The sequence below is a fragment of the Notothenia rossii genome, assembly GCF_949606895.1.
Source record: "Notothenia rossii genome assembly, chromosome: 1".
NCBI lineage: Eukaryota > Metazoa > Chordata > Actinopteri > Perciformes > Nototheniidae > Notothenia > Notothenia rossii.
Genome location: NC_136912.1, coordinates 16019868 through 16046819, shown reverse-complemented (window position 1 = coordinate 16046819; position 26952 = coordinate 16019868). Strand labels below are relative to the sequence as shown.

The 26952-nt window shown below is 41.2% G+C and overlaps 1 protein-coding gene across 5 annotated transcripts in view; it reads right to left on the bottom strand.

Annotated features, from left to right (window-relative positions):
* Positions 1 to 24040, bottom strand: part of LOC307024107 (uncharacterized protein) — a 35638-nt gene extending 11598 nt beyond the window's left edge. For 4 of the 5 annotated variants that reach the window (XM_079657936.1, XM_079657938.1, XM_079657937.1 and 1 more), the window contains exons 1-14: positions 23267 to 24040; positions 16538 to 16589; positions 14225 to 14322; positions 10791 to 10936; positions 10410 to 10505; positions 9848 to 9969; positions 8978 to 9086; positions 8516 to 8624; positions 8185 to 8279; positions 7609 to 7723; positions 6782 to 7072; positions 4954 to 5052; positions 4599 to 4783; positions 302 to 383 (exon numbers count right to left, since the gene is read on the bottom strand). In XM_079657936.1, coding sequence (XP_079514062.1) covers positions 302 to 383; positions 4599 to 4783; positions 4954 to 5052; positions 6782 to 7072; positions 7609 to 7723; positions 8185 to 8279; positions 8516 to 8624; positions 8978 to 9086; positions 9848 to 9969; positions 10410 to 10505; positions 10791 to 10936; positions 14225 to 14322; positions 16538 to 16589; positions 23267 to 23360 — 1693 coding nt within the window. In that variant the 5' untranslated portion in view covers positions 23361 to 24040. The remainder of the gene's footprint in view (positions 1 to 301; positions 384 to 4598; positions 4784 to 4953; positions 5053 to 6781; positions 7073 to 7608; positions 7724 to 8184; positions 8280 to 8515; positions 8625 to 8977; positions 9087 to 9847; positions 9970 to 10409; positions 10506 to 10790; positions 10937 to 14224; positions 14323 to 16537; positions 16590 to 23266) is intronic. The other variant, XM_079657940.1, reaches the window with a different exon arrangement.
* Between the last annotated feature and the right edge of the window lie 2912 nt (positions 24041 to 26952).

The following is a 26952-nucleotide window of genomic DNA, read 5'->3' as shown; positions in this document are numbered from 1 at the left end:
AGTGAAATGAAGAAAGAATATTCATAAAAGCAGTCATCCAAACCAGCCATGGGGCACTTGTTGTTCTGTTAAACACCGCCTTGATCTCTCTTAATTTACTCCAGACAGAATGTGTTACACTTTTTTTATTAGGAAGTGAGGATAGACATTGTATTATCTGTTTAAATAACTGCTGTCTTTGATCAAATAGCAGAAGGCAGCAGCTGAACAGACTTTAGACTTAAATGAATCATAGCACACACTTTCACTATAAGTAACGCTGAGGCTTTGATCTTGTGTTTGGGTGAGTTTGTGTGCTTACTCGCTGACTGCTCAACAGACTGCGACTGCTCCAGGAGATGCTCCTTAGCTTTCACAGACTGGGACAGCACAGTGGCCAGGAGCTAAAAACAGTTGAAAAAACACACACACACTCAGAAAATTAAACATTTACTCAAGCATAATCATACAAATCCAAGAGGTGTCTTATTACTCAGTCGGCTGACTGCACATTCCGTTTGCATTTCCTGCAGTTCAACAACAACACATGCAGCAGAAATCTGAGAATAAGTACCGAGGATGTACTTCCAGAATAATATGGGAACACCTTCTAGTTTGGCTTACATGTAACTCATTAATTTTTAAGGTACTACCTAAAAATAGACTAGCTATGTATATTCGGTGATAAGATCAATTTAAGAATGTGGTAAAGGTGTTGGAGAGCAGACCTGTAGGGTGACATACAGAATTAAAATGTAAGGACAGTGGACAAATGAAAAAAAAATGTTGACATCATAGTCACAAAATATAATTGACTGAAGACACTTCAATAGCTTGAATCAAGTATGCAGGTTTATGTTGTCGTTGGGGCAAATCGTTTGGCAAAGTCCTCCAAAAATACATATAATCCTATTGCACAAATACCATGCAGCATGACCAGCGTGACACACGTATTATTTTGTTAAAGTGTGACTACATTTGAATATAATAACAAGAGTAGAGAAATTCTACTGGATTCAGGTCTGTTCTGCCGCCCGCAGTGGGCATCCCCTGCAAAGGTTCGGATGTGATACTCAAACAGTTACCGGTTGCCTTGTCACAGACAATCTGCTCGACAAAATATGTTTGTCTTTTTTGTTTCCCTGCGATGATGGTTCTTCAGGACTGCTTCTTAAGCTCAAATCACACTTTCACAGACTTTGCTGGTGTTTCTAAATTAGATGACAATGTATGTGCGTCGTTTAAAAGGAAAATATGTCTGGTTTTCTTGTTATTATTGCTATCAGGAAATGTGCAACCAAACCCTGGTCCGCCCAGTAGTAGTAGTCAAATCGCTACTCCTGCTGATTTTAAAGCTAGGTCTGGGTTGGGTTTCATCCACTTGAATGTGCGCAGTCTGTTAGGTAAACTAGACTTTGTCCGCATTTGGGCAACCTCGACTGATGCTGACGTCATTGTTTTATCAGAAACATGGCTAAACAAATCAATTTTGGACTCTGACATTGCCTTAAATGGTTATAATGTGTATCGTACCGACCGGCCTAATAAATGTGGTTGCGTTGCCATTTATGTTAAAAATAAGTTCAGTGTAACCACTGTAGTTTCCAAATCTATCATTAAGCAATTTGAATTTTTAGCCATAAATATAGAAGTGGCAAAGGGTCAACAGGTCATGGTAGTGAGTTGTTACAAACCCCCCTCAGCTGTCAAAGACTCCTTTTCTTCACTAGCAAAACTTTTATCGCAACTAGACTAAAAGGAAATAGTGCTACTTGGAGATTTTAACTGGGAATGGTTAACTGCAGTGTCAGAGGATTTTAAAAACCTTTGTATCTCTTTAAATGTTACTCAGATTGTTGACAGTCCTACTCGTCCTAACACTAAGTCCCCTAATAAATCCTCCCTATCTCATTTTAACTAATGTTCCCTATAAATACTCATCTGTGGGAGTATTTGCAAATGATTTGAGTGATCACTCTGTTGTAGCCACAATTAGGGACACTAAGGTCCAAAAGGTTAAACCTCACATTATCATTAAGAGAGACATAAAGCATTTTGTGGAGCAGGGTTTTGTTCATGACCTGTTTGGGTTTGATTGGGGAAAAATCGATTTGTGTGCTGATGTAGAAACTGCATGGTCTTATTTTTATCTTGGTTTTATGGAGATCATTGATAGACATGCACCCCTGCATACATTTAGAGTGAAGGGACGAGACAGTCCTTGGTTTTCTGCTGAACTGTCCAGTCTCCTGCATGAGAGAAACGAGGCCTGGGCAAAGGCTAGGAAATCAGGCTCAGAGGTCAAAATAAATCAAAGTACTATCTGTCAGTAACCACAAAGAATCTGAATAATCCTGAATTTTTTTTGGAAAGCCATTAAATCGTTATCCACCGGTGATATCCGTAATGAGCTACCTCCGTGCATTACCACAGCATCTGGCTCCATATCGGACAGGGCTACTATGCTAAATTGCATTAATGAGCATTTTGTGTCCTGTGGTTCTCTATTTGATTCTGTCACTAACTCTGTTTCTGTGAACACTACAGTCTGTGACTCTGAAAAACGTGTTTTGGAAAACCCTTTTTGTTTTACTCCTTTTACTGTTGTTCGTGAACAACTTAGAACCTTTCTTTTTAAAGATAGCTGCAGATTTTATTGCTCCACCTCTTACTACTCTTTTTAACCTCTCCCTCAGCACAAATACAATTCCAAAATTGTGGAAGTCAGCGTATGTCCTGCCTTTACTAAAAGGAGGGGAGGCCACCTTATTAAATAACTATAGGCCAATCTCTAAGTTGTCAGTTCTGGCGAAGGTGCTCGAACGCCTAGTGAGTGAACAGGTAAAGGAGTTTTTATATAAAAATGATATCCTGTCTAAACATCAGTCAGGCTTCAGAAAGCAACATAGCACCATCACTGCCACAATGAAAGTGGTGAATGATGTGGCGAGTATTTTAGATAATAAGCAGAGTTGTGCAGCTCTATTTTCTGACCTGTCCAAAGCGTTTGACACCGTTGATCATCGCATCTTAAAGCAGAGGCTAGCCAGTATAGGCATGTCCAGCCATGCAGTGGGGTGGTTTGTGAACTACCTCTCTGAAAGGTCTCAATGTGTTCATTTCGATGGGCTGTCTTCTGAGTGGTTGAACATTTCAAATGGTGTTCCCCAAGGTTCTGTTTTAGGTCCACTTTTATTCTCCATCTACATCAACAGTTTAGGTGAAAATGTCGATGAAGCCACTTTACATTTTTATGCGGATGATACCGTGATGTACTGTGCAGGTCCCTCCATTAAGGAGGCTGGTGTTAAATTACAGGCTGTTTTTAACATTATTCAGACTCAGCTCTCTGAACTAAAGCTTCTTTTAAATGTTGATAAAACCAAGGTAATGCTCTTTTCTAAAGCTAAAAAGACACCAGAGCCTGTTTTAGATATTGTAACTACGCAAGTAATAAAACTTGAAGTGGTTACCTGTTACAAATACCTTGGTATCTGGCTTGATAATTTTCTCACTTTTAAACTTCATGTAAATAACCTGCTTAAAAAGCTGAGGGTTAGGCTAGGTTTCTTCTACAGGAACAAGTCCTGTTTCTCGCTTGAAGCCAGGAAAAGGCTATTCACTGTGACCTTTTTACCTGTGCTGGACGATGGTGATCTGATGTATATGAATGCACATGCCAATTGCCTGGTCAAGTTAGATGCTGCGTATCACAGTGCTCTAAGATTTGTGACAAATTGTAAAGCATTAACACATCACTGTACCCTGTATGCAAGGGCTGGTTTGCTTTCATTAACTGTACGGAGGCTCAGTCACTGGTACATTTTTATATACAAAGCCATGTTAGGGAAACTTCCATCTTATATCTGCTCCCTGATCTCACGGAAAATTGTAAGTGGCTACTGCCTGAGATCAAATGCTGTGGTTTTATTAAATGTGCCAACTGCTAGGACTGTCTTAGGGAAGACAGCTTTTAGATGCGTAGCTCCTCTGTATTGGAATAGTCTGCAAAAGGAATGGAAGCTGAGCAATCTGGTGCCACTAAATGTTTTTAAAGCTCGGTTGGATGCTACTCAATCGGAAGCTATTGGTACCTGTTTCTGTGGATAATAATGTAAATGATGCTGTACTGATGTTTCATGTGGAACTACTTGAGCAGGTCTCCCTTGAAAAAGAGATCAATGATCTCAATGGGATTCATCTGATTAAATAAAGGCTTGAAATATCAGACCCAAATCATACGAACTACAAACAATAGTATAAGGTTTAAACATTTTCAATAAATATAGATTTAAGTTAGTATGTTAGATACAGTATGTTACAGTTCAGCCATGCATGCATGATTTGTTTTGGCATTTGGAGGCTTATTTAACTGCGTACTCCGTAAAAAGGACAAACCAGGAGATCACCATCTTAATGAAACTGAAAATGAATGATTTCAACGAAAGAACAAAGTAAGCAGGAAACAGAGTTGTGGTTAACCAGGTAACTAGTGTTTGTTTCCTGGAAATGTTTTGCTGTTTCCCAGAAACGACATGCTTGTTTTTGTAAAGATCCAGAAGCAATGTGATGGAAGCACATGAAAACACACACGCAAAAAATAAAAAATCTTGTCTTACCTTCACTCCTTCAGATTGTGCATGCAAGCCCGGGGCGTTAAGGCCGTGTGTGTTGACCCCCGGCGTGTGTGCGGGCAGTGGACTCGGGGCCGGGGTGGTCAGAACGTGTGTGTTCCCAGAGCTCTGCAAGCTGCTGGTGGAGCGAACACTGCCGAGGCTTCCAACACTGCCACTGCGCTCGCCACCTTCACACACAAACACCAGTAATGGAGGATAACTGATTAGACTTGTCACAAACTAGGTGCTATTTCTACTATAACTTAAGTGAAATATCTTCTAGTTCTACTTACACCACCACAGACTTGCATATTGCATGATGCAGCATGCCTGAGATACATATTCACATTGAGTTTACCTGCCAGCGGTCTGCGCAGCACCCAGATGTCCTCATTGGCCCCACTCGGATGTCCCAGAGTTGGAGAGCCCTGAGGACTCTGCTCTGCTGTCCGTGAGCCTGTCACACACACACACACACACACACACACACACACACACACACACACACACACACACACACACACACACACACACACACACACACACACACACACACACACACACACACACACACACACACACACACACACACACACCAACTGTTCAGTGGACAAATTCAACAGCTTCAAAGACCCACATGACAATGTGTGTGACATAATTTCATTTATAAATGTGTTTAACTCTTAAAGGAACAGAAGAAAGCAAACCCAAAGATACACTCACTCACCTACACATTCATAAACACATAATTATTATTCACAGTGGTTCGGACACCTCTGAGTGCTAATAACTCCAAACCTGTAAAGCCCGACGTTTCCTTTAGGCTAGTTCATGATAAAGCTGTCTATAATTTTACAGTATATGATAAGTAATGCTTCTTTAATACTGAAAGTGTTTGAAAATCGTGCCAGTCTTTTGAATGTTTCAGGTAAAGAGTCAGTTCACTGGAATGACAAAAAGATGTTCCAGAACAATTGAAGTATTTGATGTTGCATGAAAACAAAATGTTGAAAGAAATGTTGTGGTCGATGAAGATAAATAATAGATTATCTATCGATGATTTCCAGTTTTTTTTATCACCTATGGAACAAAATAGTTCCCACTGAAATAAAATAGCAGAAGAACTGGATAGGAGTAAGAGGGAAAATATACCTTTCTGTCATAAGGGTGAACTGATCCTTTAATATCGATATACTGTATACACACTTAATTATTCACACACACACACACACACACACACACACACACACACACACACACACACACACACACACACACACACACACACACACACACACACACACACACACACACACACACACACACACACACACACCAACTGTTCAGTGGACAAATTCAACAGCTTCAAAGACCCACATGACAATGTGTGTGACATAATTTCATTTATAAATGTGTTTAACTCTTAAAGGAACAGAAGAAAGCAAACCCAAAGATACACTCACTCACCTACACATTCATAAACACATAATTATTATTCACAGTGGTTCGGACACCTCTGAGTGCTAATAACTCCAAACCTGTAAAGCCCGACGTTTCCTTTAGGCTAGTTCATGATAAAGCTGTCTATAATTTTACAGTATATGATAAGTAATGCTTCTTTAATACTGAAAGTGTTTGAAAATCGTGCCAGTCTTTTGAATGTTTCAGGTAAAGAGTCAGTTCACTGGAATGACAAAAAGATGTTCCAGAACAATTGAAGTATTTGATGTTGCATGAAAACAAAATGTTGAAAGAAATGTTGTGGTCGATGAAGATAAATAATAGATTATCTATCGATGATTTCCAGTTTTTTTTATCACCTATGGAACAAAATAGTTCCCACTGAAATAAAATAGCAGAAGAACTGGATAGGAGTAAGAGGGAAAATATACCTTTCTGTCATAAGGGTGAACTGATCCTTTAATATCGATATACTGTATACACACTTAATTATTCACACACACACACACACACACACACACGCACACGCACACGCACACACACACGCACACACACACACACACACACACACACACACACACACACACACACACACACACACACACACACACACACACACACACACACACACACACAGTATATATACTGTATATATACAGGTGCTGGAACTAGCAGATATATTCTATATGCTCTATGTGGTTTTGTCAAAAGGTAAACAGCAGTACCTTTTTGACTCTGCTGCTCCGGAGAAGTGGAGAAAGGAGGGGGAGGAGGAAGAGGAGGAGGCGGAGGCGGAGGGTGAGAAGTGGATAGAGAAGGAGGAGAGATGGGAAAAGGAACGTACCCAAAGGAGGAGAAACGAGCGAGGGATTGTGTGTCGGGGTTTAGAGTAGGGGGAGGCAGATGCAGGGGGAGGACTTTGGAGGGGGGGTATGAGTTTCCGTTGACGGCGGCAATGGGACAGGGGTTGGCCCTGCGGAGCAGGAGGGTGTGGCACTGCAGGGAGGGGGAGTGACCTGGACACGAGCCAGGAGGAGGGAGGTGCAAAACAACAATAACACAACAATAACAACTGATCAGTCAACTTGAAACGAAAACAAATCTAATCAGATATGAAAATGTATGAAATAATAACTGATTGAAATCAAAATATGAGAAATTAAAACATCTATATATCCACAGGGAATATATCTCTATACATGTAAATATTAAACAACTATAACAACAAAGCAAACAAACAATATGAACAAAAGCATAATAATCAAGCAGAGCGGGTTGGGCTTGACAGGCTTTTCAAGGGGGGGGGTGTGACAGAAGGATCAGAGATATAGAGGGGTGAGGGTGACAGCCAATAGGGGAAAGGATTGATCAATGGAGATGTTTGACAGGTTGGGAAAAAAAAGCCTAAAAAGGCTGATGATGCTGCAGCTATAATGATCGGCTGCTGAACTCACACACATGCGAAGCACACACACACACACGCATCACCCACCCACACATCACCCACCCACACACACACCAACACACATACAGCTGTGATGTGGGTGGTCACCTGCCCTCTTGATGACTTCCACCATGTTGGAGGGAAAGTAGCCCACACGGTCATTTCCTGTGCGGTTGTCATGTATGCAGCCTTTCCATCGGCCGTCAGAGTGCTGCTCCAAAACCTGCAAACAAACAACAGTTTACAAAAATATGATCAAATCCTGTTTGCAGTTTTGTAAAGAGGACATATTAAGCACATTTTCAGGTTCATATTTGCATTTGGTGCTTCTACTGGGACATGTTTTCATTTAAAAAATGTATTTATTTTTCTCATACTGCCTGTGCTGCAGCACCTCTTTTCACCCTCTGTCTGTAACAGAGTCTGCTCTGATTGCTCAAATGATTCAAAATCTCCCATCCCTTACCCTATCACGTACAATGTGTAGGAGCGCTAACCAATAGCAGCGCAAGTCTTGCATAATGATTTCACTATGTTACTGAAGTAAACAAAGGAGTCCAATGGAAGCATTTGCACAATAACCTATATCACAGTACAGGGAAGGGAAAGCCCGAAAAAGCATAATAGACCCTAACTAGAGTTGGCTACATCTATGTTTAAAACATTTTTATCAGATCTATGTACCGTGATAATGTCTCCATTTTTGATGTTGAGGCTGGTCAGGTCGTAGTTGTTGCAGTAATCCTTCAGGGCACGCACCTGCATCGCAGCCGAGGCATCTACGGGCAGAATACAGAGTGAGCAGTGGAGTTGAGTGGAGGACAATCAGCAGAGAGTTTTACATGTGTGGAAAAAAAGGACTGTTTAATCAAGACACAAGGCTCTCCCCATACATCATACTAAATTAATAATTTCCACAATAAATTATCTATATCTATTTTGACGATTCCAGCCGTGGTATTACATGGAATTGGATTGTGAGACTAAATTGAGTGTTATTCCCGGTGGTACTCACCTCTCAGTAGTTGTTTGATCTCTCGACTGGCCTGTGTGGTGGTGAATTGGTTAACAATGTCCAGGGCCGTTTGACTCAGAGTGTTTCTCACCCCTGCACTGATGCCACTCTGGATGGAAGAGGATAAGAAACAAGATTAGAGCTGCAATGGGAAATTGTTCTGTGTTAGTCTGGCTGTGTGTAGATGCCCAGTGGGAAAATGTGCCTCTGCAAGAACATCAAAAGCACGACAAAAGTGTTGAAAAGACAAAACAGAGCTAATTTGAATATTGCAGGACAGGTAGGATGCTGGCCATACTGCTAGACTTTCATGTTAGAAGCTTCCCACAGGCTTTATCACACAGCTCTGTGGGATGAATGCCAAGTGCTGAGGTGTAAAACCTGCTCAGCTGAGGAGAGGGAGGCAGCTTTAACAACAGTTGCTTATGTAAACATGTAAAAGAGACAGACAGATGGACTTACATCCAGCAGCAGACGCACAACCTCTGTCTTCCCACAGAGGGCTGCCTGATGTAGCGCTGTGCCAGACTCAGACTGTCGGTTGATATCTATTCCAGCCTGGATCAGCAACCTGCAGCACAAAATAATAATAAAGTTAACCTTTGTTTGTAAAGCATCTTTTATAACATCATTCCATCCAAGTGCTTATGAAGTGGCTAGTCTTAGGCTTTTACTCCTCTTAGCCATCTGAGGTTACTCATTTCCAAAAAGCACACACGGAGATGCTTAGCATGATCGAAAAAAATGATTTATTGAACAACGAAATTCAGTTGACTTTCTGAAAATAATATCCAAAATCCGAATAAAACGTGCCCTGATATTGTGAACTTGTGTGAAAGATAATGTTTAATGAAAACTGTTGCTCCTCCACCATCTAACCAGCAAACACAGATTGTCTTGCAATTCTGTCATTCAAAAAAACGATCAGTTCTTGATTATATGAAAAACGGTTTATAGATATACATTAACATGTCTAAAATAATATATTAAATTAATCATACTTTTAACCAAAACTCAAAATACATCTGTTAGATATTCTCTTTATAAAACCAAAAGCTTAAAATGGCTCCAACAGCTTATGGCAAATAACAGCAGTAAAGTAAAATCAATATCTATACAAAAAACACTTCAAGGTCAAAGAAACCTTATAACAACTTTCATTATGTGGAACCATACAGAATGTGCTTTAGACCGTAACAGATTTTTTGGACACAATCCTGACCCTGAAGTTAGGGTCATGTTAGATGAGTGAGTGAAGCGGGCAGACTGACTGATAGGCAGAGTATTATGAAGACAGACACACACTGATATTAAAGGGACAGGTTTTCAGACCGTATGACATCGATGTGTCCGTTCTTGGCAGCCAGATGAAGAGGTGACACTCCGTTTGGGTCGGTGGGCTTTGGTTCCAGCATGGCTGCACACATGTTACTGCTGAGCAAGAGCTGGACCACCTTAAAACAGATAAACACATAATATGAACATTATATATACATATAATGGAATCATTTCGTACAGTCTGCAGTGAATTACATAAACAAGATTGTATATACTGACCACACCTTCTGGAAATGTGTGAAAAATCTGATCAAGACGTTGATTCCTCTATTTTTATTAATAACAATATACTATTGTTGTCAGGCATTTGTGTTTGATTTGAAAGCTACAGTTAATGTGTCTTTGAGTCTGTAAGTCATAGGTTGAGGTTGTGCCTCTAATTTATGTTGCTTTTGTATTTAGTTGCGTCATGCACTATTCTATATATTGTTTTGTCAAATTGATGAAGATCTCTTCTAAACGTATGACACAGTTGTAAGAGAGGCTTTCCTGGTCAAATAAAGGTTTCATAAAATGTAAAAAGTAATTTAATGTCTCTTTCTTTTATCCTACTCACTGTGACACGTCCAAATTCACAGGCGAGGTCCAGTGGTGTTTTCGCAGCTGAGTCCGAGATACACGGGTTGGACTGGTGTTGCAGCAACATCTCTGACTGTAACACGCACACACGCACACGCGCACGCACACGCGCACACACACACACACACACACACACACACACACACACACACACACACACACACACACACACACACACACACACACACACACACACACACACACACACACACAAATCTCAGTGGCGGTTCTCAAATTCCTTGCTTATAACAAACACAAATCATGCATGCATCATCAGGCAAACATAACACACAACTCCTTACAAAACACACACACACGGCCACTATACACACATCAGAGCACACACAAACACGGTTACCCCATCGTAATGTCCGTGTTGAGATGATAGGTGGAGAGGGATCTGTCCTTCATCTGACTGTCCGTTGACTGACGATCCTGACTTCAGCAGCATTTTCATTGGTTCAGTCTTCCCCTGCCATGCAGCGTAATGCAAAGGACGCATCCCTACACAAAAAAAGACACACACACACACACACACACACACACACACACACACACACACACACACACACACACACACACACACACACACACACACACACACACACACACACACACACACACACACACACACACACACACACACACACACACACTCACACACACACACACACACACACACACACACACACACACACACAGAGGACAGCACATCAAATAACAGACATACAAGACCACATAAGGACATGCACACAGATATACACAAGACAATTAGAATATAAGGTTTGACAGTTTGTCAGTGAGCAGTTTATAAAACCTAATACAGTATTACTAGACTCAAATAAACACCATTGTAGCATAAATGTAGAAATGTAGAAATAATGTTTTGCATTGAAGATGAAACAATAAGTCAGAAATGGTTCAGCTATAATTATATTAGACGAATTGTTTTGGTATTCTTTCAGCCTTAATTCACTGGTCCAGCTTTATTTATTTATATGATAGTTTGCTAAATATCTGATAGAAACTTTTGCTTTTTTTAATTAAATGATGGATGGGATAATCCAGATAACAATCAGTAGCTGAATTAACAATGACAGGAATCATTAGTTTCAGTCCTAATGTGAATGCAGTTTTCCAGACATACTGTACTCTCAGTTCAACAGGCACAGACTGGCAGTGCCCCTCCTCTGCAATCTTATTGTGGCTGACATGCCATTGACCCTTTGTGACCGTACGGAAACTGTTTGTGCAAGCATCATACTCATGGGACGTTGCAGACAAACTGCTTTCAGACAAAAGAGTAAGTCAAGAAATCCCCTATAAGTGGCTGAAGAGACCCTGGAGAAGCTTGCAGGAAACTGGACATTGCAGCCCATGCAGGAAATGCAAGGTAATGCAAAGACCAGCTGAGCACAGCACACAACGGCACAACAGAATCATTACTCGTGCCTCTCACCAGAAGACATTAAGCCGCACTTTGTAGCAGTGACTGCAAGAAGCAGAGAGCAGGTTTCTCATGGCAGCAATCCAAGACCCCCAGTCTTAATGCAAGCGATAAGCCACATCATTGGGCTGAAAAAAGAGGCCCTCCAGCCCTGGCTGGCATGAAGGAGTCCTGACTCAGAAGAGAGGTGCTGGCAGAATGAACAGAAACAGCAGCTGTACGAGCTAGTAGCTAAACCCTGATTATATGAAGAGATGTGGAGGAAAATGACTCTCAGGCAGCCGTAAATAGCTTTTAGATAGTGAGCAAAGAGGTAGCTTCACTCAGACAGAGAAAGAGGGACAGTAAACTTGACTGGTTTGAAGTTGAGAAGACTCAGGAACTCATTTAGTCAGCAAACTTACTGGTATACTGCCCCCCCATCCACCTACATGTGCCACCTCATCCTTGACCTGCAAAGCACTCACAATTACACATGACCCAGATCATCCACTCTGCCAGCACTTCACTCCTCTTACTTCAGGTTCAAACTGCCCACGTGAAGAGAGGCCCGTTAAAGCAATAGTTGTGCCCCCACAGACAAACAAGCTTTAAATAAGCAACCTCCTCTTAACAGGGGTCCTGCTACTTAAGGCAAGTTAGATTTAAGACTTCTTAAGACTTTTCTAAAGCCACTTGGAATGAAATTTGAGACAAACTTTATCCGGATTTGTGTGATGTTAATGCGGGAGGCATTTATTTCTAACAAATAGATGTTTCCAACTATTTGGGGATTTTACAATTAAATTCAAAAGATTGATTAAGGAAAATATAATGCCAGATGAGGCACTAGATATTTCTAGATAACACATTCATTGCTTATGGAGGAACCCTGCATTAAGCTACAAGCAATCCAGTCTGTGGTGAGTAATGTGGTACGTCTGTGTCTTTTGTATAGATAGTATTTTGTACGCCTCAAAGCCTCTACACAGAACGAATGAAGGACACAATAATGTGAAATACTTGCATCGAAATTGGATCATCACAACCAAATCAGTTTTTCTGATTTTGGAAATACCCTAAGCTGTATTCCCAGGAGTATCCTGGAAGAGTTCCTGAATACATAGTTGTTTGATTTCTTTTTTGTTTATGATCTCTTTGTGGACAGGATATCAAGCCCAGAGGGCCGGGCCTGCAGGATGTCCGTGTCAGTGACCCTAAGCTGGCATCTCAACACGAACATTTAGGAGATGGATGTGACATGGTCTGAATCAGGATCAACATTTCCATGCCAGTTTCCATTACAAGATTTATTTGGGGCAAGATACAAGCCAAGACAAGCCAAGATACAACGTTGAAATATACAAGTTCAACTGGAGTCGTGTTTCTGACCTCATGATTCATTCACTCTCCTTTCAGCTCTCTTTTGGTCTCCACCAACTTCTGAGGGAAATCAAGCCACGATTTCCAGTGCTTTCCATTATGGATGCAACCGAGAATGATGATTTTGAATTATTAAACTTGTGACGAGAGCGGTGTAACTACTCACATCAAACATTTTATAAGAAAATATTGTCGAGCACCTTTAATACGAAATTAACAGCAAAAAGGTTCTTTGCTTTCCGCTTTCACACCAAATCCTCCACCAGTTTTAACTTGTCACAAGACAAGTGAAATCTGATTCCTGCCCCTCTGTGCTGTGACTTTTATTTTATTTATTTTATAAGAAGTAGCAAAACGAAGGTGGGGGTAGTGTGCAAGGAATGTAGTTGGTGCATAATCTGTCTATACGTGAACACAGTGTAACACTGGTACAACCAACTTCCTCTGCAAACTGTGATTTAATAATGATTTATTGTTTCTCTACCAACTCCACCGAGATGGTTGAGGACCACCTGGTTAGGATGCCTACCAGCTGTAAACATGTATTTAGAGACACACTGGAGAAGACTGTAAATGAGGAGACAGTAGTCCTACAGCCTGCAGGGATTAAATCTCCCATCTGCGCTGAGATTTCTTCTTCTTCTCCTTCTCCTGGAATCTGCCAGTTTGAGATGGAGATATTTGCTTCCCTGCTCCCTCTTGGCTCTCAGCCCTGCAGCCATGAAGCTCCTCCATTGTTTATTGTTTGCTTTGCACACAAATCTGTCACCTCTCATAAATACCGCATCCTACACAGACAGCATTTTTATTACATTTCAAACAAGCTCACCTTTTATCACACAAGAGGGTATTTATCAGCCACGTAGTCAGAGCCAGAAGACATGTGTTTGTTTTCCTGTTTTTTAATGATTGTTTTTTGTCTGTTTTTGACCTGTTTCATGGTCAAATGTGAGGACATTCTGTGAAAATCTGTGTGTTTTTACCTTTATTGTCTTTAATATCCACTGCTGCCTGGGCCTCCAACAGCAGAGAGATGAGCTCCTTGTTACCACTCAGAGCGGCATGGTGCAGCGGTGCCAACCTTCACACACACACACATACACACACACACACACACACACACACACACACACACACACACACACACACACACACACACACACACACACACACACACACACACACACACACACACACACACACACACACACACACACACACACACACACACACACACACACAGGAAACGTTTAAAAATACACATATTCAAATTTGCAGTGTGAAACCAGAGCCTAACTTAATGAAATCATCTTAAGCGTAGAGCAGCTCCGCCCCCCAGCTCTGTGTGAGCGACGGGAGGGGGCAAATGACCTACTTCCATTAATAAGCAATCTCTCTACCCCAGAGCAAAAGCGTGCACATAGCGTTTCTGTGTGTGAGTGTCTAATGGATCCCTGGTGCATTCAAGGGCCTGGCCCCAGAGTCAAATCAGCAAATCATCAGTCATTACTAGCAGTTGAGTCCAATTATCTGATTCCAATCATTATAATAAAAATATCTTTGTTATCTGATGGAGCCAAATGAAACACAATCACAAACCAAGCATGTGCACACAAAAAGCTTAACCGCTTAGGAGTCTAAATATAGCAAACATTCATACATTCAGAGTTGATAAGGAACAATTTCTGAACAAATTAAGAGCTGAGAAATGTAGGCTTATCTTCAAGGTTATTAAAGTCTCCAGCCGGCTGCATGTTTTAGTGATAGATGGAGTAATGTGTAAAATGATATGGATGATAGTATATTGATCCCAGAAGAAGATTATGTAAGGCTTGCCTGCACCAGTCAGTACAGCTCCGGTCAGTCAGCTGCAGATGTATGTGGGTGTTAGGTGTTTTGTAGTACACCTGTACGTAACTTTATCAATGTAAAAAGGTAAACAAGATTTTAAGGGGCTGGTTAATATCCCTAGCTTCTTTAGAACTAACAAGTGCTAATTTGCAATAGATTAGACCATTTACAGTATGTGCATACATCCACATCATTATACACTCACGCAACCTGCATGCCAAATTTCAGCCTCCCATTGCAAAGGCTGTGGCTGCCTACATGAGGAGAAATCTGTGTGGCACGACCAACCAACAACGCAAGCTATAGAGCTGCTGGTTGCAGCTAAAAGGTAAAACAAATATTCAATATATTTGCGCCTTCTTGGACCATCTTACTGCTTTGAGCAGTGGTCCTAATAATAGGCCTGTTGTCCTACTCATCAGAGCAGAACCTATAGGAGGTTCAATTGCATTAGAAGAAAAATGGCTAAATAAAATAAAAATAAATCACTCTGTTTAGCACTGTTTTTAGTCTTCACCAGCTCCTGACTACATATCTGGGTCTTAAGCTCGTACTGTGTCCGTCTGTTCTGGTTTGTCTGTTTGGTGCTGAGCAGGAAGTGTACAGAAGGGTCTTAAGAGCTTTTTTTTCTTTTAAACAGCTGCCTGCTGTGGCTGAAAATGTTGCTATTTTTGCAGTGAGTCAATTAAAACAGTAAAGTTGTGGATCCTACAGATAAACAATGAGCTGAAACTCACTATAAAGCTTAAAGCTGAGGAACGCTGCATATCTGGGTGGTATTCTCTGGAAGGTTCATCAATACGGGTGACCCCTTTTCACATTGTCATTTAGTACACATTGTATCAAAAATATTGATTATAGGCACATTTTGTTGTCCCTTGGGGGGTTCTGACCTTCAAGTTAGGAACCACTGCTCTCAATATTATGTTGTTTTTGCAGCGGGTCGTAGGTCATAGCATATTTATATTATTTACTGTTGAATATATCAATATCCAATGTGATTCAATTCAGGGATTCAACTCTGTAGCTACGATGCAATGTAAGGAGTAACATGAATCGGTTAATCATTGAATCGGTGGCGGTGGTGGCGAAGTCGATAGGGACTTGGCTTGGCAACTGGAAGGTCACCAGTTCAAGACCCGACAAGAACAAGTGCTACCGAGGTATCCCTGAGCAAGGCACCGTTTCCTACACTGCTCCCCGGGCGCCGTACATAATGGCAGCCCACTGCTCCTAACACTAGGATAGGTCAAATGCAGAGAAACAATTTCCCCACGGGGATTAATAAAGTATATCAAAATCAAAACAAAAAAAATCTGATGACAAGAAGACATAAAGAAAGCAAAGAACGAACAGATGAATAAGTAAAGAGGGGAATAAACTATTGAGATGATTTCAATGAGGAAAAACAAAACAAGGTACGAAAATGAGCTGTATTGCCTCACCCATCAGCATCCTGGATGTTGACGTTCACTCGCTTTGCAGCTCCGAGGAGCTCTGAAACAAACAGAGAGAAGAGACATGATGAGACAGCAAAATAGTAGAATAACAAACTCATTACAAAAACCGTGAAATTTAAATCTATTCGGAAATCAGTGATTAACGTATTCTCTCCCCTTGCACATATTCTAATTATTCATTCCCTGCAGGTAGAGTTGACAGCTACACGCTTATACCTGAGCCTCTAAAACAACAGATTCCTCACTTCAACAGCAGCGGCCAAGGTCGAGGAGAAGTGACAAGGTAATGAAGACAAAGAGAAGTAACTCTGGGAAACTCATCCACAAAAGCATTAAAGTAATATTCACAAAATGTGTCTGTCATATGAGTTGCATAAAACAAATTGAAATGTGTGTGTTCATCCATCGATAAGAATTGTATTATTCCATTGTGTTAACAGTAGCGTTTTATTACAACTTCACTATATCCAGTAATATCGCTGTGAGGCAGTTTCTCATCAGTAGTGCATGGCTAATGTGAACAAACCGGTTCCATCTAGTAACATGAAGAACTCTGATTTCATTGTTTAGTGTTGATCCTTTTATCAAAAGACTAAAGAGAAATTGAAGATTGTATTCAAATGTTCCAGTTTACTTTCCAGGTCTATTTGAATTATTGTGTAATCAAATACATTCTCCCACCAGATGCTGTTATCTTTGACAAATAAAGCATTTAGTCGAGCATGGTTTATTTTTGCCCTTCAGATAAAATCAACCTGAGGGAATAGTTCAACCTTTTGGGAAAGAAAAATCCTTTTTATGTCTGGGATGAAAGATTGATACCACTCCTGTCTGTATGATAAGTATGTCTGGGTTTTCTTTTGTACATGTATGCGCTTGTTACAATGTGAATATGCAAACATGTATGTGATACCATGATCTCCGACTGGAGCATTAGAAAGATGGAGACCCTAGCAGACAGCAGGTAGTAGCACGCAGACAAAAACCAACACACTCTGACAAGGACACAGAAAAAGCGGATTGTTTGTCTCTCTGCCTCTACTTTTTTTTTTTTTGGCCAACCCACATAATCCACGGCAGTAATCTGGAGCTGTTCTGTAATCTGGGGGAAAAGCTTCTCCTTCTCTCTGCAGCTATATCTGCAATTCATCCCTTCATCCTGCTCTCACACTCTAATTTCCCCTGTAATTTGCTAAAGAGCGCGTGCTGATTGGTAGTTCTGCTGTTACTGTTTACACTCTGCAGCTGACATCAGTCTCCTATATGTGTGTGTATGTGTGTATGTATGTGTGTGTGTGTGTAGGTTTCCTCCTTGGATTAAAAATACGAATCCTCCCTCCCTCCCCCCAGCGGATGAATCAATGAGTGCAGATATCTGTGTCACATCAAACCCCCCCCCCCTCAGACTATGAACGAAAGGCAGCACCACAACATGCATCACCCACAATTATTCTACTATGTTTTACTCAATACTACTCAATAGATTATCCTTCTTTACATGGAGTCTGGATCATGGCATTATTTCATAACGCCACCCCCTTGAGACCCAAAACCATGACGTATATTTAATCAAATCGGAGAAGGAAGCTGACTAAAACGGGGTATCGCTCTGCCCTCAAACAATTAATCCTTTCTTTTGTCTCAAAACTGATTTCATCTACGAACTCACACTTATTTTATTCATAACCTCCTGCCTAATTATTTCAGCCACTTAAATTCATGAGCCTTAAATATAATATTTATTTATTTACCACCCTTGTAACAATTATGTATTTTCCTCCTTTGAAACAAACTGTTTAAATCATTACCATAATATCTCACTGATGGTGTCCTTGGACCGGGGCTCATTTACTTCTTCTTTTTTTATGATAATTTCAGGCAAAACACTGCAACTGAGCCCCGGTTACCATAGTAACCCCTCAATGTGCAATTCTCACTGACTGTCAATCGCTTGGCAGGGATTACTATCATATTATTTCAGTCAGACAACTCACTAGTGTCTTTAACATGTTTATTAGAAGCAGCTTATAGTTGAGTTTGGCGTCTAGGCTCGGGCCTCATCACTCCACAGATATACATCATGAGTGATGATTAAATAACTAACCCCCCGAGCTTACAGGTGGAAGCTGGGGTAGTGGTGGGGCAGGCAAGTAGCAGCGACGTGGAAGTAGCTGCAGCAATAGCAGCAGCAAGCAATGCATAGCATTAAATAGAGCGGCATATTAAGTAGACTCTGTTTGGTTGGTTGTAGAGTGGCAAGGGGCGTTATGTATGAATGCAGCATAAGTGCTCAAGTTGACTGTCTGAACTAGCTCGCAGGATTCGCCCCATTTTTGCCATATCTCCCTCAAATTGTAGCTATTCAAGAGTTTATTACATTACATTACATTTTTATGTGATGTGATGTGATTTTATTTGAAACACTTCAATCTTAATAAAGAGTGCCAATGAGCTTCTGGCAGAGCGACATGCATAGTAACAGTGGTGTGTTTTCCAGAACCTCAGGAGGGTTTTCTCAGGGGTTCTCATTATCAGAAATGTTCTGAAGTCCAGTTTTCATCTCCTTCTGCCTGTCATTATGTATCTAGAGTTCCAGCCTCACATGTGGCCTAAAACAAACGCTGACACATCTGTTCTCGCTCTGCTTCCAGGCGATTGCACACACATATGTTAGTGACCGGACTCAGGGGCACAGCATGCTAATACTCGTGCAGAAGCTATATCACATTTATATCAAAGATACAAAATGTTATGTGAGTGATGCAGGGGCCATTATCAGAAAATCAATATGCAGATATATGTTACAGACTTTTTAAATCCTAAATAGTGGTTTGTATTATTATGTGTTTAGAAAAGTGAAATGTCACAAATGTCAAAGATGTTTTAGTTTTTTTAGATGCTCCTTTACTGATGGGGTGATGAACAGCAGCTCTCAGTTTATTCCTCAAAGGGCAAGAAGATTTCTGACCGAGTGAAAACATGAAACCTTTCAAGTTTTCATTTAATACATTTAGAAATGTAGGTTAACAGTTAGCACAAAAGATACATAATTATTATGCGCATTTCTTTTTAACACTGACTTTAACTTTAACTGTAGTGGAATTCATGTTCCAAATGTTCTGCATTGTTCTGTTAAAACCCCCAAGAACTGTCCTCTTCACTGTGGAGTATAATCTGCTTTTCTTTGCACCTTACACCAAATATTAGACAACAGTCAGAGACATATAGTTCAGGTGAGTATCATGTGTTGTTCTCAAGCCAAAAACATAAATAAAAAGAGATAATCTTTTCCATTAAGATTTATTCTGGTCTATCTACTGCTGAGTTTAGATCAGGGATTTTGATACAGACCTTTAGCTGCATCAAAGACTAGTGGCTGTGCCAAAAAAAGGTCAGTGTTGTTGCACTTTCTTTATCGTGGATAGAGGCAGATACAATATACAAATTACTTTGTGCCCATTTCAGTTTCTTGATATAACATAAGAGAGATACAATTATGATAACGATGTTCTCATATCTCTAAGATTAAGAGCTTTATTGCAACTGAGCCAAAGATAAGGAAAGCATTACCAAATGGTTTACAAATAAGCTTTATGTCTAAATCTATTTTAAAGTGTACAGGAACTCGCTATGTTTTTGTCTGAATGGATTCATTAGAACTTTAAAAAAGTTAATGATCCAATACACTGACAAATAATTTCATTAAACAGTGAGTATAATGATTGCAGCAAGGCTTTTAACTTAAACTCTGGGGGACATTTTATTTTCCTGTCAACAAATCCTATTATAAAAACAAAACGATTGATCTATAGGACAGGAACCTCAGGTATTAAGGCTGAGTCCTTACTCTGGCCATTTACAGTCTATCTTCAACTCCAATAAAAACCCTCAAAAACAACTTCTTCTAGCTCCATGTTGGTTCAAATAGTTTAGGAGTAAATACATTTTCAAGTAATGAAATATTGATGGATATGGACATTATCTTGAGGCGTTTCTTGCATATTTTGAAAGGCATTTTTTTGGTTAGTTATGTATATGCACTGACAATATTTTTGCAAGACATTTCATGTATCTTTTACAGTCTTATTTTCATTTTTCTTTCTTCAAAAGACAGATGGTTTGTTACACAGAACCATCTGAGAAGACCTCATTTTTTTTAACTGTTTGGAAAAGGCAATGTAAAAAAAAGTTGGCAGGTGATTGGATGAACTATCTGTCACACAAACTCTTTCGAAAGCTTTCAATGTTGAAACACCTTCAGTGCCGCTGTTTAATTCTCTTTGGAATGAAGAGATACGAGCCAGGCCTGATGTAGCAGATGCCATTGCAGCAGTATCTACCTTTATGTAGAAGCTTTATGCTGTGTAGTTGTTGTTAGGAGTTTTGGCTAACCCGCTGCTAGCTCTAGCTACTTGTTGACCATTCAGACATGAGAATAGTATCGATGCCCTTATCTAATCTGAATGAATAATTTCAAACTATGTATGTAATTGGTTAGAGAAGAAGTGTTTCTGTCTGGCAGTGACCAAGAAGGGCTGTGAAATGAAATGGCCTCACACAGTGGTTCACCAATTCAACTGCTATATCCATCCTCCATCAAACTGTGACATTTTGACAGAACAAACAACTCCCTCTCACCTGCTGCACTGAACTTCATTAGCATACAGTTAATAATGAAAACGCTGTCAGGCACATGACTAACACCTGACGTGTCAGAGTGTGTACATCTGCACACCAATTCCCTGTAACTGTGTGTGTGTTAGGTGTTAGCGGTGTTTGTGTGTGTGATTCTCCTGCAGAGAAACCCTGCTTCCTGTTTAATTATTCAAACATAAACCTGGATTCACACAGTGTCTCTCACACACACACACACACACACACACACACACACACACACACACACACACACACACACACACACACACACACACACACACACACACACACACACACACACACACACACACACACACACACACACACACACACACACACACACACACACCTCCCATAACTCACCCTTTAACATCTCTCCGTCACTTCCTGTCTCTTTGCATCCCTGTATTCATGAATTGTCATTTCCCTCTTTCTGTTTTGCAGTCTCACTCTTTTTCTCTCCCATTCTAGCCCTCCTCCTCTCCCCTCATCTCCATCACCCTCCACCCACCTCCCCCTTTCTCTTTGTCAGTGTGCAATGGACTGAGCACTCAGAGCTGATCTGTTCTGGCATTTGAGGAGAAGCATTTTTCTTTTCCATGGCACTGCTGGAATGTCCAAAGACAAACACACGGAGAGAAGGAGAGAAGAGATGAAGATAGGAGGGGAGAAGGGAGGTGACAAGGATAGAGGACAGAAGAGGAGAGGAGAAGGGAGGTTACAGGGAGAGAGGAGAGAGGAGACAATAAGGACAAGACATGAGAGGAGAAGTAAGCTGACAAAGATGGAAGGGAAGGGTTGGATAGAGGAGAGGATAGGAGACAGGGATAGAGTAGAGGACAAGAGACAAGGATAAAGGAGAGGATAGGATACAAGAATAGAGTAAGGGATAAGAGACAAGGATAGAGAAGAGGAGAAAAGTATAGAGGAGAAGAGACGGGAGGAGATAAGGATATGAGGAGATAAACCAAGAGATGGGTAAACAAGGATAGAGGACAATAGAGGAGATAAGAGATGAGACAATGATAGAGAACACAAGGATGAGAGGAGACAAGAGGAGAAAGAAAGGAACTGAAGAGGGAATAAAACCAGAGAGAGGAAAGGAGACAACATGGGAAAGGAAGGAGGAAATTAGAGTAGTGATGAGGAGACAAACTTAGAGTTGAGAGGAGCTTGGTGATAAAATGGGAGAGGAGGAGAGCAGTTTCAGGGCTGTAATTGAAATCTAATTATCACCTCAAGTCTCAGCTGACAAACACCCGCACACACACACACACACACACACACACACACACACACACACACACACACACACACACACACACACACACACACACACACACACACACACACACACACACACACACACACACACACACACACACACACACACACACACACACACACACCCACACACACACACACATGTGCACACATGAGCGCCACATTCAGTATGTGCACATGTCTGCACGTGAACACATTATTACCACTAACATCTGGCATCTTCACACACCAATAATCCCTGTCCCGAGAGCAGTGTAGGACCTCCATGTACTTCAGCCTCACACACACACTCACACGCACACACAGAAAAACGATCAATGGAGGAAAATGGGGTGACAAGCATCTTCCTGATTTCTAATTTAATTCTGATGACACTTCTCACACATGTGCAACGTCATCACTATCACACACTCAACGTCATAGCAAAGGCAAAACACACACACACACACACACACACACACACACACACACACACACACACACACACACACACACACACACACACACACACACACACACACACACACACACACACACAGTGCACCATTTAGGCTAAATGTCATCCCATTAGATTTAGCCTACAACGTCATGACAAGGTAATGACTGGTTGTGTGTGTGTGTGTGTGTGTGTGTGTGTGTGTGTGTGTGTGTGTGTGTGTGTGTGTGTGTGTGTGTGTGTGTGTGTGTGTGTGTGTGTGTGTGTGTGTGTGTGTGTGTGTGTGTGTGTGTGTGTGTGTGTGTGTGTGTGTGGCAGGAAGATGAAGGAATACTGACTGGCTTTCCCCGGCCGAGGTCTCTGTAGAAGCCGCTGAGCTGTCAGCAGGTCCTCGGTCTTCACGGCCTGGAGCAGCTCCTGGTCCTTCCCCATGTCCCCTCCGTCCCGCCGCCTCGGTCCTCCCGGTCCCGCTCTCTTCCTCTGAGCGCCCTCTCTCCTCCGTTAATCCGCCGCTACATCCTGACGCTGCTCCGGGCCTCCCGCTGGAGCTGAGGCGCGGAGGGATGTATACTGCCGGTAGTGGGATGCTCCGAATCGGCCAGGAGTCCACCGCACACCCTGCTCTGCCGCCCCTCTCTGCGCGGTGCTGCAGACGCACAACGACCACCGATCGACCCACTGGACCTGGCTCTCCGCCGGTATGCCACGCAGGAATCCACTCGCGAAAGATTCCACTGATTCAATCCGCGTGACGATTACACCGGGTCTACGTGCGTGCCGTGCGTGAAAACGGTTGAGCTCGAGCGCCCTCCTATATGCTGGGTCAAATCCGCACCCCTGAAATCTCACGAGCCCTCAGACCGCAGAAGCACGCACGGGTCGCTGATGTTTAAACGTGTGACCGCTGTCGCCGTCGCGGTGACCAGCTCGCGCCAGCTCCAGCGCGCATACGCACACACATTCACATTCACATATGGCATTACATAAACACGAGCGACTTGTGTGCGCGCCACTCCAGTTGTTGTAATCCGAGTCCGCGTGTCTGCGCGCGTGCGAGCGGACAAGTCAGGAGAGGTCGTTTGACATCGTATAATATGTACTCAGTCGCGTGCAGAGAGCGCGGGACAGTGGGAGGCAGAGTCCGGGAGTGCGCGGAGACGCTCAGCACTGTCGCTCAAAGAGAGAGAGAGATGGATACATCTGACTTTACAACACACTGTCTTTCATCTACTAAATCTGACATTATTCATTCATGTATTGCACTATGGCCTTATTTTCTTTCTATTTATCGTTAGGTTACCTCAACAAATCTGCAAAGCCCTCCACCTCAAAATAAAATATGCTGCAGTTTGTCCCAATGTATATTCTCCCATATTCATTGTACTGTACGTTATTTTAAATATATATATAATCAGATTTGATTTTGACCTTTTCTTAAAACTTATTGTTTATGTTGTTTATGTTTGCACAACAACAAAGCAAATTATTTGTATTTTTAAACGTTCCTGGCAATAAACAAAATGTTGATTATTTTTCTACCTTTTATTTAGTTTTTTATTCAAGTTATATTTATCATTTCAATTATTTCTTACATTTACATTTCATACTTGAACAAATCAACGAATAAACTGGGCCTCTATATATGTGTCACATGCATGGTGATGGTTTCCCGTCAACATTGCAAAAGGTTAATGAGGCAGGGATAATTTGAGGACAGGAAAAGTGTGTGTGTGTGTGTGTGTGTGTGTGTGTGTGTGTGTGTGTGTGTGTGTGTGTGTGTGTGTGTGTGTGTGTGTGTGTGAGAGAGAGAGTGTGTGCAGTGCACGTGTCCCTGGTGCAGGGCTAATTTCGACTAAAGAGGCCACTGCCAGTCAGATTTAGGACAGGATGTGGAACACATGACAGAAGACTGCTATTCAATCAAAACTGTGTGCATGCTGTGGATACTATTGACACAAAGTGTATCTGATTGCAGTGACAGATTTCAGTTTAGAGGCATTTTCTTACATGGCAGGGTAACCCCACTATGTGGCGACTCAGCACTCAAGCGAGCTGCTGTTAAACAGGAATGTGTGAGTCTAATGAAAAAGTGTTGTTACCCTATGCCATTCTACAAACCAATTTTGCGTTGTTGTTGTTTAGTGTATGATTTGTTTTTACACTGTATAAATGATAAAGTAAGAAAAAGCTTTTGATTTATAGTGTGCTGCAATCAAGTGTCAACCTCCTTGGCTGAGCAGTGGAGCAATGTACGAAGTGTCAAACATTTGCAGTTCATTGATTGACCACTGGAGGCAGGCTGCACACACGAGTCCAACGACAAAATTCCAAGATCTTGCACAAAAGAACAGACACTTTTGGTGAAGTTTAATTGGCATGCAGCGGCCTTTATTGACTGAAAATCATGGCCCTCGGTTTCCTGTTAATTTAAAACAATTACATATGTTTATTTATTGTGCACAAACTACAAAAAACATTTTGCAAAGCGTCACACACCATTTTTGTTGTTCCATTGAAAATACTATGTGAAATTATTTCAAAAGCGTTTGAATAGACGGTTAGAGTTGAGACTTTGAAAGTGCATTAATCAGTACCGTTACCTACGTTTTACCTAAATGAAATGGCTGCTATAATGTGAAAGGAGTTACTCTTATTCACAACAGCACCACAGATTATATTCACCAACCCTGCACAGTTGAACCTTTCGGCCTCTTATACCTCATTCACACCAACGGTGTTTCAGGGCCGGTTCTGAGCTGGAGCTTGAAAAGCACCGGGTTTTCCTTTTCACAACGCAGCGAAGAAGCCTCTTAGCTCCGGAATCCGGTTCGTTTCAAGTACCAAAAAATTGTCCGGCCAGAGCAAAGCACCACATACGTCACGCTTATGTCGAGGCAGGGGCAGGGGCGGGATCAACTCCTGAACAACAACAAAAAGCCCACGTTTTATCCAGTTTGTACACAACGATGAAGAAACTTAACAAGCCGCAGTGGTCCACTGAAGAGACCAGCTACCTACTGGGAATCTGGTCTTCCAAAGAGGTACATAGGAAGCTGGAGCACAATCGGCCATTGATGTTGTTGTTGGTGTCAGCTGTGAGTGGTTTCCGCGGTTTGGCTTAACGGAATTGGGTCATTCCTAGCATTCGGTGCCATTTAGGTCCCCACCACATCATATCATATATTTTGTATTTAAAAGGTCTAATGCTTATTTTTTAAAAGCTTTGTTTTAAATGTTTATACCCTCTACCATAAAACAATGTTATTTAGCCAGGATATTAAAAATTCTAAATAATTACTCTGATTTTAGTAGGCCAAATTGCTGTGCCCCAATCATGTTTGCTCAACTTCTGTAACAGATATACAAAAAGAAATCAAAGAAATACAAACAAATTCTACATTTTTGTGAGTGTTGTATGACCCTTTTGCTAATATTCCTCACCAAATTGAAATTATTGTTATTAATTCATTTGTAATGAAAATAAAGTGTGTGTCCCCTGTTTGAATGTCCCCCCTGTTACTCTGATTTGAATCCGTCTGGACACGCTCCTTTACTATTCTACTATTTGTATGACTCAAGAAGAAGAAGGATACATTTTGAGTGGGAAATAATCTTCAAGAAGCAGAGTGAATGCGTTCTTCCTTCAACGTTTTTCTAATGTTTTAAAGAACTTAACTATTGTGGTAAAGCATAAAATGTCCACCCTGTTATGCTCATTTCTGGTGGAACTGATCATTTGTTTTACATTTAGAAAATATGGTGAATATATCTATCAAATATATGTTTCTGTTGTCACCAAGTGCTAGCTTGATTATCATAACACATGTAGCAATAGCCAAGTTTAGCATAAAATGTCCAACCTGTTACCGTCCACCCTGTTACTATTTTTCACAGTAACAGGGTGCACACACAGTAACGGGATGGTAAAAACAAAAAAATGTAAGCATAATATCCTGAGCTTGACCAAAATATTTTTCTTATACTTTAACAAGCCATCATTCAGATTAAATAAAAAAAAACCATG